Raw genomic sequence first — 15,158 nt, 5'->3', positions numbered from 1 at the left:
GCTTTCTGTAATTAACTAGCTATCATGGAATACACTGAATAAGAGCTTCAGTCTTTAAGCCCTCAGGTATTGGTTTAAGTACACCCACTAACTAAAGCAAAGTCTGGAGGTCACGTTTACACAGCCAAAGAGAAGCACGATATGACAGCTCATCTGACACCTAATGAGAGAACAGGTTGGAAAACTCATGGTCTACAATTATGTATTTGGAACTATGCAGGGTCTCACTACATGTGTGTTTCATCGTTACTGCAAAAGGAAATGACGTGGCTGGCACAGAGTCACTTGTGAATAACTGATGCCCACCTTGCCACCAGCTCCTCAAGGCACCTACTGGCAAAGCCAGCAGAGGGGTTTCACTGTGAGCATAGGAGTGACCTCCCTACCTTACATACTGAGCAAGAATGGAAACTAAAAAGAAAACACTCCCTCATCTCTTTACCTTACTTTTTGTCGTTTCTCCATAACTGGAGAACCAAAACCTAGTCTTATTTTGTATTTCAGTTTATGGTATTTGTATCTGTATCTGTATGTTTTATGTATATGTATAATATTTTGGTATCTCAAATTAACTAACATGTTACCTCTGACAGAAGACACTCAAATGTTTGTTAATGTATTAGCTGATTGGGAGACAGGAAGAATTCTTAATGTCAAAATACTAATTTATACTACTTCAGACATCATACAATCTTTTGTCACAATATTGAGAGACATAGAAATGTCAACTTATTAAGTGGAATCATACTCAATGAGTACAGAGAACACAAAGTCACCAGTTTTCTTTAATTTTTATGAAATTTTACATATATACTTGTAGCTAATTCTCTTTCTTAATCTCCAGAAAATTGACTTCAACATAAATGTTTTAAAATAGTGCTCACAGAGCTTTATGGAAAATATATACAGATCAGTTTGTTTTTTGTTGGGTATTAACATTCATATTTGCTGTTAAAGGCAGAGCTGAACCGTTTCCAAGATACGAAGAGACTCCTTCAAGATTATTACAGGGGAATGGAATGCAAAATCCCAACAGAGGAGACTAAGAGATTTACTCGCATCCCATTGGTCCAACTGGATAGTAAAGACATTTTGGAAAACCAAGTTAGGTAAGGCAAGCTATCGTGTTGCACTGTAATTGGTCTGAACATAAAGCTTTGTGATTTTATATTGAATTCCACTAATAAAAGCCATATGCCTGTAAATACAAATCCAAAATTCAACAAAAGCTCTAAAAACTGAACATTTTTTCTAACTTTGACTTAAGACTATTGATATGCATTATTTGTTCCACTTATAGTGAATATTTACTCATTCGTGCTACAGAGTTATAGAGTGTATTGTTATGGAGTGCTTCCAACAGATTCTGCCGGGGATATTCGGGAGTATACAGTACATATGAATTCTGAATTCTGAAATACTATTGACCCCACAAGTTTCCAGTAAGGGATTGTGAACCTCTACCACTAATGAAAAGTCCCAAGCCGTTGTGTGTGTGTGTGTGTGTGTGTGTGTGTGTGTGTACGTTGCATCATGTAAATGAAAATGGAAGGGGGTTATGAGTCTTTCACAAGTAAGGAAGTTGAGAAATAGTAACAACTTAGTCACGTGAGACCAAAAGACTTATTAATAGTCTAACTTCAGATTCCTGCCAGCAAGAAAATTAACTTGGTGGTAAGGGTGGGACAAAAATTTTATTTTTAGCCAAACACTCCTGTGCGATATAAAAGTTTTGTACATAATTACTTTAATAGACCTGAGGGGGTAGGGGACAGGGGTGGGGAAAGATCCTAAATCCTGAAAATCCTATAAACAGAAAAAAACGTCTTTAAGAAATGGGAAATGGAGGTGCTGGTAATTCATGTGATGTGATTCTCAACATTAAAAGACAGAAAAAAGAAAGAAAATAATGTAGTAAAAAAATAAAACTCAGAATTCTTAAAAATTATATGAATTAATAAATAATTTACTAAAATAGAATTAAGAATTAAAGTAATATTTTTTCATGACTGGTAAGCACATTGTGAGAAAATAAGAAACTGTAGATATGATGAGGGGAAAAGAAGTTATGTTTTAAAAATAATATACAAGCACTAAACATTAAATTTAAATTTCCAAGGAAAGATGTTATGTATTGTAGATCGAATGTACCTTATTTTTCAAGCATACTCAGTCGATATATGTAGCAGGGGTTGCTCAAACTAAATGTGGGGTGGTGAATATGTTTTGAAGTCAGATAGATCTAGTTTCAATCCTGGGTCTGTTATTTACTAGCTATATGTAAATAAAATAAGACGAAATTTACTGTTTTGGAATGCCACCCCAACGCTCTCAAGCCTTGATTTTCTTATCTGTAAAGAAGGGTTGTTGTGAAGATCAAAGAAAATGAAACCCTCAGAGCACTTAGTACCATGTATGGGAATCAGAAGACTTGAGACGTAGTCCCAATGATTCTCATAAGTGGTGACTATTATTGTTATTGCATAATGTGACAATAAACTATTCTTTCTTACATGCACTGTTTTAATTGTGAGTATGGCATGTTCTTGCTTTTTTTTCCCCCTCCCTTATTCCAGACAGAATTTGAAATGGCCTGAGCACGAAAGGGTTAAACAGTGATCTGAGGCGCATTTCTTCTCTCTAGACCCCTGCCATCTAGTCTCATTGTGTCCCTGTCAGGCCCAGGTGTCAACAAGAAAACACAGGAAGGAAAGTTTATACTCTCTTCCTGATACAAATACAAGAGAAATGTTTAACTCAGCAAGCTACTGAAAGAGAACTTTGAAATTAAAAACAATGAACAATTCCAAAGGCAATACGAACCATCAGAACCATCAAAAGAGGCCAGATTTCAATGTCTACAGTAGCAGCGCATTCTGTTCTTAGCACAAAATAACAAGTCAGGCATAATGAGGATGCTATTAATGTTGGTTAGAAGAATGAGGCAGGCAAAAGAACAGCCAGTTCTTATTTTCTGCAGAACAACTCTGCACCAATCTTAACCTCAAATCACTTCTGTAAGTATCTACAAGAACTCTCAATCAGTGTATCAACCAACCCACCAACCACCACAGTCTAACATAAGGAAAGAAGCAGTGTCAAGCATTTGCACAAAGCTTGTCGATTTTATTCCTTCAACAACCTAATAATAATAATAATTAAAAATTAGTTAACTAATAGTAATTACTAACAATTAGTAACAATAATATTGATACAATTATTGTTGTATTTGTATTATTCCAAGAGGAACGGAGCCTCAGAAAGTCAAGTGGCATGCCCCAGTTCACATCTACTGATAGGCAGAGCTAGCTAGACCGGAGTTATTTCCCAGGAAATGAATCCTAAACCGAAATTCATTTTCTAACCAATAGGCCACCACCACTGTGCTCCAAAGCAAGATGTTGGAAAATGCATGTTGTGCTATATTAAACATTTAGAGACAATCCCAGAACCGTGTGTCTGAGACTGAGATTTATTTAGCATTACTTGATTATTGAGTGTAAATTGTCCTTGTGGGTGGACGTGCACGGAGTAGTAGATCCTCAACACGTTGCCTTTATAGGCACTGTAAACGGTCAGAATTCCAAGCACTCTAAGAATCAAAGAGCCAAGTTCAAGAAATCTCATCTGATGCTTCAAAACAAGGCCAGCTAATTGTCTGCTAGGGTTCAGTCAGCTTTCTGAATCATTGCTCTGCTTCCCAGCAGCGTGAGTCTGCCAAACCAAACGCCTGCTCCTATTACTGCTCCTGACTCTTATCCACCAGCGTCTGCAAAGACATCTTCAGAGCTCCTCTCTCCCCACTCCTCACCAAGCTGAAAGTTTTCGCACTTTCTATCACAGAGGTGGATCCCAGTCACAAAGAGCATCCTGCTCTGTTGATCTCTCCTGCCTCGGTTAGCCTTCCAAGTCCCGGGATCCTTAGGGGCTAGAATGTTCTCAGGGCAGCTCTGAAATCTCTACATGGAGAAGCCATATGGTTGAGAGAAAGGGGAGGGAGAGTTTAACTTTGTGTTCTCACAGCACTTTACAAAACAAAGAGACAGGCTTCATCGACCATATATTCAAGGATGGGGAGGCTGCTGGAGCTCTTCCGTACCCACAACCAGCAGAACATCTTTGCCTAACTGAGACATCCCTTTGCAGACCTCGTATCTGTCACGTCCTGGTTTTTAACTGTTCATTTCGAGAAGCCAAAGACTAGTCATCTTAAAGAAGTGATACCCAGATCTATGTGGTGTGCTTTTCTATGACTGATTTCCTACTTGTCTGAAGTTTGTGCCCTGGATAAATTTTAAAATTGCATTTCTACATAATTGCCATTGTTGAATCCTCCTCCTCACAATTACTAAGAATGAAACCTGAAAATTCTGTTTTATCATTGTTTGTTTCTAGTTTCCCCTTGTTTATAAGATGTTCTAGACCCCCCAAATTTGAATGCAGTCTTTTAAAGTCTTTTCTTCATTTAAAGAGTTCTTCCAGGAAAACTTTGAAAATTGAGATTAAAGCAAGATAACAAAATTCACAAGGTAACATGGTCATGAAAATAGAGTTCTGTTAAACAAAATTTTTATAAATTTTTGTTTGTTTGTTTTCCAAAGAATTCCTCTAGTTTCTCGAATATCTATTTCTCCGGATTCAGCTACATCCAGATCAAAACCAAAAACCATACTGAAAGGCAAGATCGATTACTCGCTAGAAAAAGTAGAGTCGAACTTTGAGGCAGATGAGAAGTTGGTGATGGACACCTGGCAGCAGGCTTCTTTAGCAGTATCTCACATGGTAAGCTGTGATTGTTATATTTTCTTTCAGTAATACTCATTCGTTCATTAAGTACCAATGTTGATAATATGCTATGAATAAAAAATTTACACAATGTTTGCAAACGTTGTATAAATTTATACCTCCCATTTTTTTTTCTGAAGGAAATAGAAAGTGAAACAATTCAAACAGCAAATATATGAGATCAAGAAAGGTGTGAATCAATATTTATATTATTTTCGATGTTGAGACAAGCAAGGTTCCAAATGCAGGGGTCTAAGGGCCAATCAGAAAATGGCAATGAGGCAAGTCAAGTATAAGGCAATAAGGAGGGGTAGGACTGTGGCCAAGAAGCAATCACACCCCCTGTCTAAAGAGGTATATCCTACTTGGCCCTAGCCAACTTTGCCATTTGAGAATTTTAGAAGATTTTCTAATTTTACAAGAAAAGCCAGAAATTCAGATTTTCATGTCAAATCTGCTGATTTTAACATGTTAGAAATGAAATCAAATTTTTAAAAAATTACGGAGCCAAGCAAAACATACATATACCCTACAGGCCTTTAGTTTAAAATCTCTCCTAGGCATTTTACATAAGTCACCTATGGGGTAAGTATTACCAAGATGATCCAGATGAATAAAAAAGGTTAATAGATTTGCAAAGCATATGTTATTCATAAGAATACGGTAATGCTCCTCCATTATCGACTCAAGAGGAGAATGAGATAGTGCGATGACCTCCAGCAGCCAGCGTAAAATTTTAAATACTTGATGTAGAGGCCCAGGACTCCATAGCTTGGCTGGTACCACCTGTCAAACCCTCTCATAAGCCGACTAGATATTGCCTCCTGCATATTCCATGGGCATTAACCATTTCAACACTTTGGCTAATGCCATTCTCTCTCGTAAATTATCCTCCTCCTTCCATTTGCTTAAATCCTGTACTTTCTTAAATTCTTCAGAACCATTTCCGACCTTGATTCCTAACCAGTTGGTTGCCTGTTTTCCTGAAGCACTAGCCTTCTGTGATCCTACGCTCTGCCAATCCTTGTACCAGTTACCGTCTCTCCCACTCATTTGGCTCTTCTTATCTAGATTATTGGTTGTAATTTTTATTTTGTTGGTTATTTTCCTAAATACATAACTAGATTATAAAACTCTTTATATACCTTGCACCTAGTATAACGTCCAAATTTAATGTAACACTAAGTCCCCAAAACAGTCTTCAGATGTCACTGCTACCACACTGATGACACTGCTGTTAATATTAGTGCCGGTGGCAATGACGGTGATGATCCCTGTGAAGACCACAACAGCTACTAAGCACCAGGGAGTGGGGAACCAGATCTTAGAATTCAAGAAAAAAATACGAATTATTCTTTTTATTGCCAGTCGAGCTACCTAAACATGATTTACAAGTCTTGTGAGTCACATTAAAATTACCTGGGGGAAATGACATTTTAAAATATGATGTGCAGACATTTAAAATTTCTAACACATTCTCAGAAACAGAATATCTATAATACAACACAATGAGCACTGGCTGTCCCTCTTAATTAAGCCATATGATTTTAGAAAAAGATGAGTCTTCAATTCAATTCCTTATCTGTAACATGGAAGGCATTCTACCTACCTTTCCCTTCTCGCATGGTTGAAAAGATTTAATAAAATATGAAAGTGTTTTAGAAATTATAAATAAAATAGATCATTATGCTAAGAAATTCATTCAAAATTGTACTATTTTCCTCATGAACCTTTAAAAACCACATAGAAAATAGGAGAAAGGATTGTTTAGTAATTACTATTACTTGTAATTGTATCTGAATCCTGCTTTTATATTTCTAATCGACTTTTATGACTTGGATGCCGCATGTCCTTCAGGAAATTTTGAGTTCCAAATGAGATATGCGTGATTCAGTAAATTGTTGCAGAGAAAACAATACCAGCTGAGATTAGTGCAGCTGAAATGCAAACACTTTTACACAGGCTTTCTTCCACACGGCAGTGTACCAGGAATAACTATTTACTATGCTATGTTAATTTTTAGCCAACCTTTCTTGTAATTAGCAAGTACGCAATGATTTCAAAGAAACAAGTCATATTTAACACCCAGAATGTCAAGGTATTATTTCCAGAGTTTCTTCAGTCTTACAGGTCGGATTGCTAGAAGTATTGTGAATTATATTAAATTTTTTTTTTGAGAAAGGTCCAAAGGTCTTTGAAGGAAAGTAGACAGAAAAATGTAGATGACGGTAATTATCATCATCATCATCACCAACACAAGGTTGTTTAGAAGGGAGAAAAATTCAATTTCAAAGGAAATTGCTAACTTACCATACTTTGCAAGAACAGATTCAAAAGTGAATTGCTTTCAATTTAGGGGAGAACATTAACAAGTCTGCTTTCAGCTTTACCAAGAATTTGGAAGTACAGTATATATCATGAAATCCATTTTTATCAAAAGAGCATTTGATTAAAAAACAACACAATACTGGCTTGATCTCTAAAACCGATCCGTAATCCCTCCAAGTTTCTGCTGATATTGAAGAAGCCGTGGGTGTATTCTATGGAATACGATTATTTTAAAAGAAAGTCCATCAATGAATCAGCATTTCCTGGGCATCCCCTGTGAGCACAGCATGGTGCCAACAGCTATGGAGAACACCAAGAAGTAGAACCAGCTCGGCTCATGGGAGCCTCAAAGCCCTCTTGGAGGGTAGATTGATGCTTAACACTCACAGAACAGCTGGGGACGATCACATGCTGAGCCTTGGGGTAGCAAGAATTTGGAGAAGGCGAGAATCAGCTGGTCTCCCTGCCCCCCCCCAACACTAAGCTTCTTTGAGGGCAGACATTGTGCCTTTTTTGGTTCACTTCCACCCAGCTCCCTCTTTCTCCTCCTAGCCCTTTCCTCAGTTCTCCCCAGAAATGATATCAGCTTGGACACGGTAAGCACTTAAATAAGTAAGTAAGTAAGTCAGTCAGTCAGTCAGTCAGTCAGTCAGTAAATAAATAAATAAATAAATTCGCCTGGACCACCGTTTCCTCGGCAGTCGCCTTACTGAGATTTTAAAGTTTTGAGCCATATGTGGCTCCTGCCTCCAGAGCGTGTGGAGGTTTTTCCCTCTTCCTTTTGGGAGTCTCTTCTCAGCTCTCGTTTCTCAGGGTACAGCCATAAATACCCTCCACCTCTCCAGGGACGGGGGAACTTAATGCAAAAGATCCAATCTTTCTATCGTCATGGTCCCAGCTGCACAAGCCTCAAGACAAGGTTTTTCTGCTGCCCGAAGCACAGAGCCGGCCTCAGAGAAGAGCTAGAGAGATCCTAGCAGTACCCTGGCCCTCTCCATTCACTGGCTGTTATGGGGTGGCCACACAACCAATCCCTCAAAGCAGGATACATGTGAGAATGAAACGAGGGAGTTTCTGAGACGGAAAGAAGCTCAAAGTCCCCTGAGTTGAGGAAGCTAAGAAGCAACGATGAGGTTGGCCTGCAGGACAGGTCACCTTCACAAACACTGCACCTTCCAGGGATGACGTCCAGTGCTAGAGCACAATGGAAGCCCAGGATTCGAGTGTCCGGAGCCCAGTTAATGTAGGGCATGTATTCCCAAAAATTGTTCAGGGAGCATGAAAAATTCTTACCCATTTTATACATAAAGCATAGATATACATTAAATACACACACAAAAAAGATACAATCTATTCTGCAGCATTAAAACTTCATGGAGGGGGATGTGATTGGGAGAAACTGTCTTAAGAACTCCATAGGGAGTCAGTAATGAACAAAAAAAAAGACTCAAAAACATTGATACAGGGGAATGCCACAGATTGAAGGTCAAGAGATGACAGGAACTTGGAAGAACAGGGGCTATAAAATCCATAGGGTCTGAGATTTAAAAGAAAGGAATATTTATATAACCACGTATCTGTCACAGTCTGGAGGTGGCACCAAGGAAACATAGGGTCCATTCATCGCAAGCAGGGCTTGAAAAAGTGAGCAGCCTCCACACTGATGGCCATGGGGAAGCCGCATCTTGGGACAGAGCCAGGTTTCTATTTCGGTAAAATATCAAAGTGTGTGTTCTGTAAAGAAAATGCATGGCATGGTTGTTTGCAGTGGAATGAGGTTTCAGTGGAGTCGCGTGAGGAGTAAATCCAAATGGTTATCGTGTTTCATAGACGTTGCCTTAACTGAAATACTGCTCTTCATACAACCAGGTGGCTGCTGAAATTCATCAGAGGCTCCTGGAAGAAGAAAAAGAAAACCAGCCAGCAGAAACAAAAGAAAAGTCTCCCCAGATGAGTGCAAATAAAAAAGCCAAAAAGGAACAAGCTAAGAAAAAAAAGGAGGACAAAAAAGAAAAAGGTATTCCTGGTTTTAGCATCCAGAACAATGGATGCTTAAAACTCTCCCTGGTAGAAAACCAGCATTTCACCAAGCACACTACTAAGCCACTGGGATTAGCACCACTATTCATCAGGTTTAACGTTGAAATCCAGACCTCTGTGAACTATGGTGTTAGTCGGCAAATCATATTGCATACCAGTCCCACCTAACTTATTTATCCAAATAGCCAAGTGTATCCAGGGTAAGAGTAGCCTCAAAGACAGTCCTGAACATATTAAAAGAATTCCAAGATGACACTATGTAATCTGAAAAGTGTGTGCAAAGTGTCTGCTCCGATAACCAAGAGAAGATTAAATGCTAATTGTGTGTGTGTGTGTGTGAGAGAGAGAGAGAGAGAGAGAGAGAGATGGAGGGGGGAGGGAGAGAGAAAAGGAGAGACAGAGAGTTAGTTTAAAGTTTAATTTAAGGTTTAATGCAGGATTCAGGTTTTAGTCAAGCAAGTCCTTCTCTCCTGGAGGCCTCCTGCCTAAATCTCTGCCTCAGAGGCACAATGGAAAGTAAAGAGGAAGGAAAGCTCAGGTTGAGAGAGAACGCTAGATAGCCTCGGGGATAAGCTCCCCACAAACATTACCCTCCCCTCTGATGTTTCTACTTGTACATTTTTGAAGTGACTAATGGCAAGAGAGGAAGAAATGGAGAGCATGGGCAAAAGTCACTCAACTCATCAATTGCTCATAATGTGTGTTAGGCGCCTGCTATGTGAAACGCACTATGATGGTTGCTAAGGACACAATGATAAACTTAAAAATAAAAACAGGGTCCTTGCTCTGATAGACCTGTACTCTAGCTGCAGAAATAGACATTTGACCAATCACTGCTCTTTGGTAAGGGAGGAGCAAAGTCACCTCACCCCATCTGTGAGGATAGGCAAATACCTCCCAGATGGAGTGCATTGGAGCAGCCACGAGTAGGAGTTCAGACAAAGCCCTGATGGAAGGAGGTGGGGAGGCCAGAGTTAGGATGGTGGCACTTGAAGCAAAGGGAAGAGCAGCACCACAATAAGAAAGAATCTACTTTAGTCCATCTCAAAAAATACAAAGAAAAGGTATAAGCATTATTTGAAGGAAATGCTTCAATATACTTTAATGAAGTAATTAGTGGAGTCCGATGTCTTAAATCCAGAAAGTTGAAGTTCTCTTTCATCTGTAACTTTTACATACATCCACTCTTTCAGTTAGTGCATCTTATTACAATTTCTTTGTTTACGTTCATGTCTTCTTCAAAATATTTGAACCCTTCGAGGTCAAGCCTTCAATATGATTTACCAAACTGAGAAGAATTGTGTAAATTGGGTCTGCAACTAGAATCACACTGCCAAATTTCAAATACTGACAAATTGTTTTCTAATTCTCTCATGTAATCCCTGAAATCATTGTAGTTGTGTTAAAAGATAACGAAGTAAACTGCAGATTCTTGACCATCAGCTACTTTTCGCCCAGGTCTTCTCGAGTTTCTAATCTGGTCCTTTCTAAATGAGGACATAGGAGACACTCGGCTGATACCAGTCACCCTACATAGCGGTCCTTTCGGCAGGGGCCTCATAGCATCCATGATGTGCTTGGGTTTGCTAATTTCTGTCCCCAGAGTCCGAATTGCAGCCTCTTTGGAGTCAGAAACGATGTCTTCACTTGCTGCACACCTCGTTTTCCCACGATGCTACACAAATGGGCCATTCTTTTGTGCGACTAGCCTAGACTCTACGTGGAGCATTCTCGAGGAAAGGCTGCAGTATCTCATCGCTCGCACTATCAGGACCAGGGTTTCTCCTTTCCAAATCGCCAGGGGTTTATGGCCCGACGCAGTTCACTCTGTACTCATTTTCCCCGAGTACCACGTGCGTACCCTTGCGTGTTGTAAGTTTACCGAGTGTTGTGTTGTTGCCCTTTCAGGCAAATCATCAGCTGCCGTAGAAGCCGCTCCGACTCCGACGGCAGTGGTAACTGCAGAGGAGATTGCCAAAATGGAAAAGAAAAACGAACTGAGACTCAAAATAAAGGAGGAACATCTTGCCGCCCTGCAATTTGAAGGTAGCAATTGGAGAGAACTAAGATGATAATTTTCAGTAGAAAGTAGACCAGAAGGCAAAAACAGCCCACGCCTCCTCAAACTATGTCTGCGAGGATACGAAGCAAACAATGCAAAGGATAGCATTCAGTTAGTTGTTTCCATGTAACCACATGAAAACTAGATTTGACTGTCATGTAACCATGTGCTAGGATCTCAACAGGAGACAGAGTTTGGAAAGGGATTAGGAGAGCACCCGCAGTAATTAAAATCTCAAAGAATAGAAACAAAAAGAACATTTTAGAGGCGGCGTGATTTTACAAGTTGTAAGAAGGCTTGAGGGTGCCGAGGCTGGTGATTTTCTATTACAATAAGAATAATTTGGGCATTCAATAGAAAAATAAACCTGAGGCAAAGGTGCACAGGCCCTGAAAGTGAGTTCTTGGGAGCGGAGGCCGTAGGAGAGCCAGCCCCAGGTCGGTGACGTTCAAGGGCCTCCTTCTCTTTGGGTAGCCATGACTCTGCAGTACTGTCTCCTGGCTCTTCAAGTTGTCTTATAATGCAGTTCAAAGCAGAATTTGAAAAGATCAGGAAACAGAGAGAAAGTATTCTAATTGGAAAGAAACCATGGTCAATACATATTAGATGACAAAATCATTAAATTGCAGCTTTGGATCAGCTGGGATACTAACTATTCTATGACCATTAGCTATTAAAGCTGCTTTCCACCCCTTACTTCTCTTCTTCTCTCCCCCGATCCTACTACCATCTGTTTCTGTAAGCCCAAGAGTATAATCTGAAGTAAGTTGAACACAGGAGGATCTGCGGGGTGAAGACAAGCAGGGCACATCTTTCCCACTGCCTGTCCTCACCTCTGCTAATTTCAGTAGCTAAGTATACTTCATCTTTTAGTTCATCCAGTACATGATCCCTGCTGTGGCTGAAGTCCCTGGTTCACACAACAAGTGCTTACTGAGTTTCCACTTTGTGCCAGCCCCTGTAGTCGTTGCTGGAAACACACACATGTATACACAAACATAAAACAAATAAACAAATAAAACTCAGTCTGGAGGAAGAGAAATGCAAACCATCCCTTATAATATGGTGTGTTATTAGAGATTGGCTTACAGGACAAACGGAGCATGAGGGAGGTCAAGAAAGAAGTCGCCCAGCAGGTGAATTAATACTTGAGCTGAACTGGAAGAACATGGAGAAGTTTGCCTAGGGGACAAATGGGACAGGGATGGGAAGGGAGAACTAGGTGACCTACAGTGAGTAGCTCAAGAGTCTTAGGCATATTCTGGGAAAAAGTGACCAGGGACATGGGAAAGCCACATTGTGAAGAGTCATGTAGACCCTGCCAAGAAAGTTACATTTTCTCTCATGGCAACTGAGAGCTAGTGATGAATTTTGAGCAGAAGAGCAACTGTGATGACATGTGACAGGTGAGACAGATTACTCCGGAGAGTGCGGAGGTAGATTTGGATTTGAGGATTTGGGGAAAGGAGCTCAGAGAAAGCACGATTGAGGTGATTGTGGTAGTTTATGTGACAGATAATCTGTGCCCAGGCTAGGCCAGTGACAGTGGGAAAAGCAAAGAAAAGAGTGGAAAGATTTTTTACAAGTAAAATCCACAGACCTTATTGTGTGCCGGGCACAGCAATCGGGCCTGGGACACAGAGGCTCAACGCTAGTTTTCCCAGTGCCGTCTTAAAGTTCTAAAGCAGAGAGGTCATCAGGAGACTGCTTACCCCTCCCCCTTTTGAAATTAGGAAATTATCTATTCGTGTTTTTCCATTCCAATTTATCAAAGAGTATATTGCTGTAAAGAATGATACATGTAAATCTCAATTATAGTTTTAGTCTAAGTCAACTGACAAATGACTCTACCACACATTATATTTTGCTTCTTAGTGAGGGGGATGGGTATTACTTATCTATATTGGTATATTATTGGTATATTAAAGTTTCACAAGCTGAAGCATGATTGGTTTAAAATTGAATTTAGTTTGTCAGAAAATGCATGTACGTATAATACGTTTAAGAATCCTTGTTTCTCTTTTTAAATAGAGAGAGCCACACAGTTCCGACTTGAACTGATAAAGGCAAAAACATTGGCTTTCCTTGAAGATTTAGTAACAAAGTTAGTTGATATATATAAACTCATGGAAAAGTGGCTCGGTGAGAGGTACTTGAAAGAAATGGCCAGGTAAAGTACTGCCCGGCTTTTTAAAAATACACTGTTAATTCCTGAAGACCAAAATCGACAAAGATTTTTAAGGTGTATACAAATGCAAATTACACTTCCAAATAGAAATTTTGAACTTCTAGGAAATTACACGTATGTTTGTATTGACTCTTTTCAAACGGTAAATCATGTTTCAAAGGGTTGTGTTGCAATATCCAGTTTTGTACATTATTTTTAAGTTTGGTTTTTACCCTGTTCAGTGAGGACCTTAGTTTACAAGGTATAATTATAAGTAAGTTTTAGTAATTTTTAAGTAATTTTTCAGAAGTAAGATAATGTTTATGTTTTTCTAATGCCAGACATACTATCATTCAGGGCCATTTAGTGGGAGATTAAGAAGTCGGTCACTGGATGTTTTACCAGTTAGGCTGATTCCCTTGGAAGGGTAATAGCCTGTTTTATTTTTCTGTTGGGCTCCGAAGGCTTTCCATACTCTCATTGCTCATGAGGAGCAGTGAGTCTTATCCTCTTAATTCTCTCCTAAAAGGCATAAAGAGGCATCTCAGTAGAGTAGAAATAGCCCTTAATTGAGTCAGAAGACCTGATCATCCAGGAAATGGGGGTTCTCTCATTGTCTACAAATTAGCAATCGCTTCAGCCTCCCACGTTTCCTCTATAAAAGGAAAGACTCCAGCTGGGAAATTTCACAGGTTTCTGCTAGATCTAGATTCTGTACAGTTTGCAATAAACATTTATTGAAAATTTGGAAGTTGCTACATACACAGAATACAGATGGCAAGTATTCTCAGAAGCAACAACTGCCATCTAAGAGATGATTTTTATGGCTTATTTTCTCCAATCCTTTTCTCATAATGAAAGTCCAGTTGTAAAATCTTCAGCCTAGTTGTTTATATCTGTTGCTTTGGAGTAAAACACACACACACACACACACACACACACACACACACACACTCAGCCTGGTAACTTACCACAGTAATTCGTAAAATAATGTTACTACTGGATAGCCAACTTACTCACCAGCATCAAAGCAATGATATTCTATGCCTGTCACTTAAAATAAAGATATATCTTCTTCATTCTTAGGATTCATAGCTCCCAACCATGTGGCCTTCAAATGTAAATCTTCTTATTTTATCAGATGTTTTACACACACACACACACACACACACACACACACACAATCTGACCTCTGAATGTGGCCACAAGAAGTTAAAACCTAGGACTGTTCAACTATGCTATTTGTATTGCAAAAATTTGATCGAACTTCAAAATCCTGCTTTTCATTTTCCTAACATTTTCCCCTCCTGTTCTTGATAAGGTAACTCTTCGTTACCTTCCACCAGGTGGCGCACTTATTTTGATATTCTGGTTATGGCTCCACCCAGTCTGCGTTCAGAGTCTCTCATTCACTGTTGTAAACTAAGGTCTCCAATGCCCTTCTCCTCTGCCCCCAGCACACAAACACCATCACACATAAACTTATTAGATAATGCAAACTCTATGGACAGTAACAAATACAGCATGCTGGGATTGAATTCAAGGGTGTCTTTGAAAGGAAGCAACTAATATATTTTTAATTCTCAGTATGTGAATATTTTGGTGTTCCTGAGTTACATAAGAGCAGATGAGCAGATTAAATATGCATTTTTCTACCATGTTCAATCTTTATTGCATATTGCAAGATCCAAACAAGATCCTTTCAGTAATGCAGTGATATTATACTTAGTCATGTATAAAACTACTCTGGCCTCTCAAAGGGTTTTAATTAGGGCC

At 39.4% G+C, this 15,158-nt stretch overlaps 1 protein-coding gene across 1 annotated transcript in view; it reads left to right on the top strand.

Moving 5' to 3' along the window:
* The window catches only part of LOC120586101 (sperm flagellar protein 2-like), a 76,479-nt gene that overhangs the window by 32,666 nt on the left and 28,655 nt on the right, over window positions 1-15,158 (top strand). Inside the window, exons 14-18 of the mRNA XM_039842525.1 lie at window positions 958-1,109; window positions 4,602-4,782; window positions 8,983-9,130; window positions 11,062-11,199; window positions 13,247-13,385. Of these exons, the coding sequence (XP_039698459.1) occupies window positions 958-1,109; window positions 4,602-4,782; window positions 8,983-9,130; window positions 11,062-11,199; window positions 13,247-13,385 (758 nt within the window). The remainder of the gene's footprint in view (window positions 1-957; window positions 1,110-4,601; window positions 4,783-8,982; window positions 9,131-11,061; window positions 11,200-13,246; window positions 13,386-15,158) is intronic.

The sequence above is a fragment of the Pteropus medius genome, unplaced genomic scaffold (genome assembly GCF_902729225.1).
Source record: "Pteropus medius unplaced genomic scaffold, Ma_sr-lr_union100, whole genome shotgun sequence".
Lineage (NCBI taxonomy): Eukaryota > Metazoa > Chordata > Mammalia > Chiroptera > Pteropodidae > Pteropus > Pteropus medius.
The sequence above is the reverse complement of the archived record's forward strand: the minus strand, read 5'-3'. Positions and strand labels throughout refer to the sequence as shown.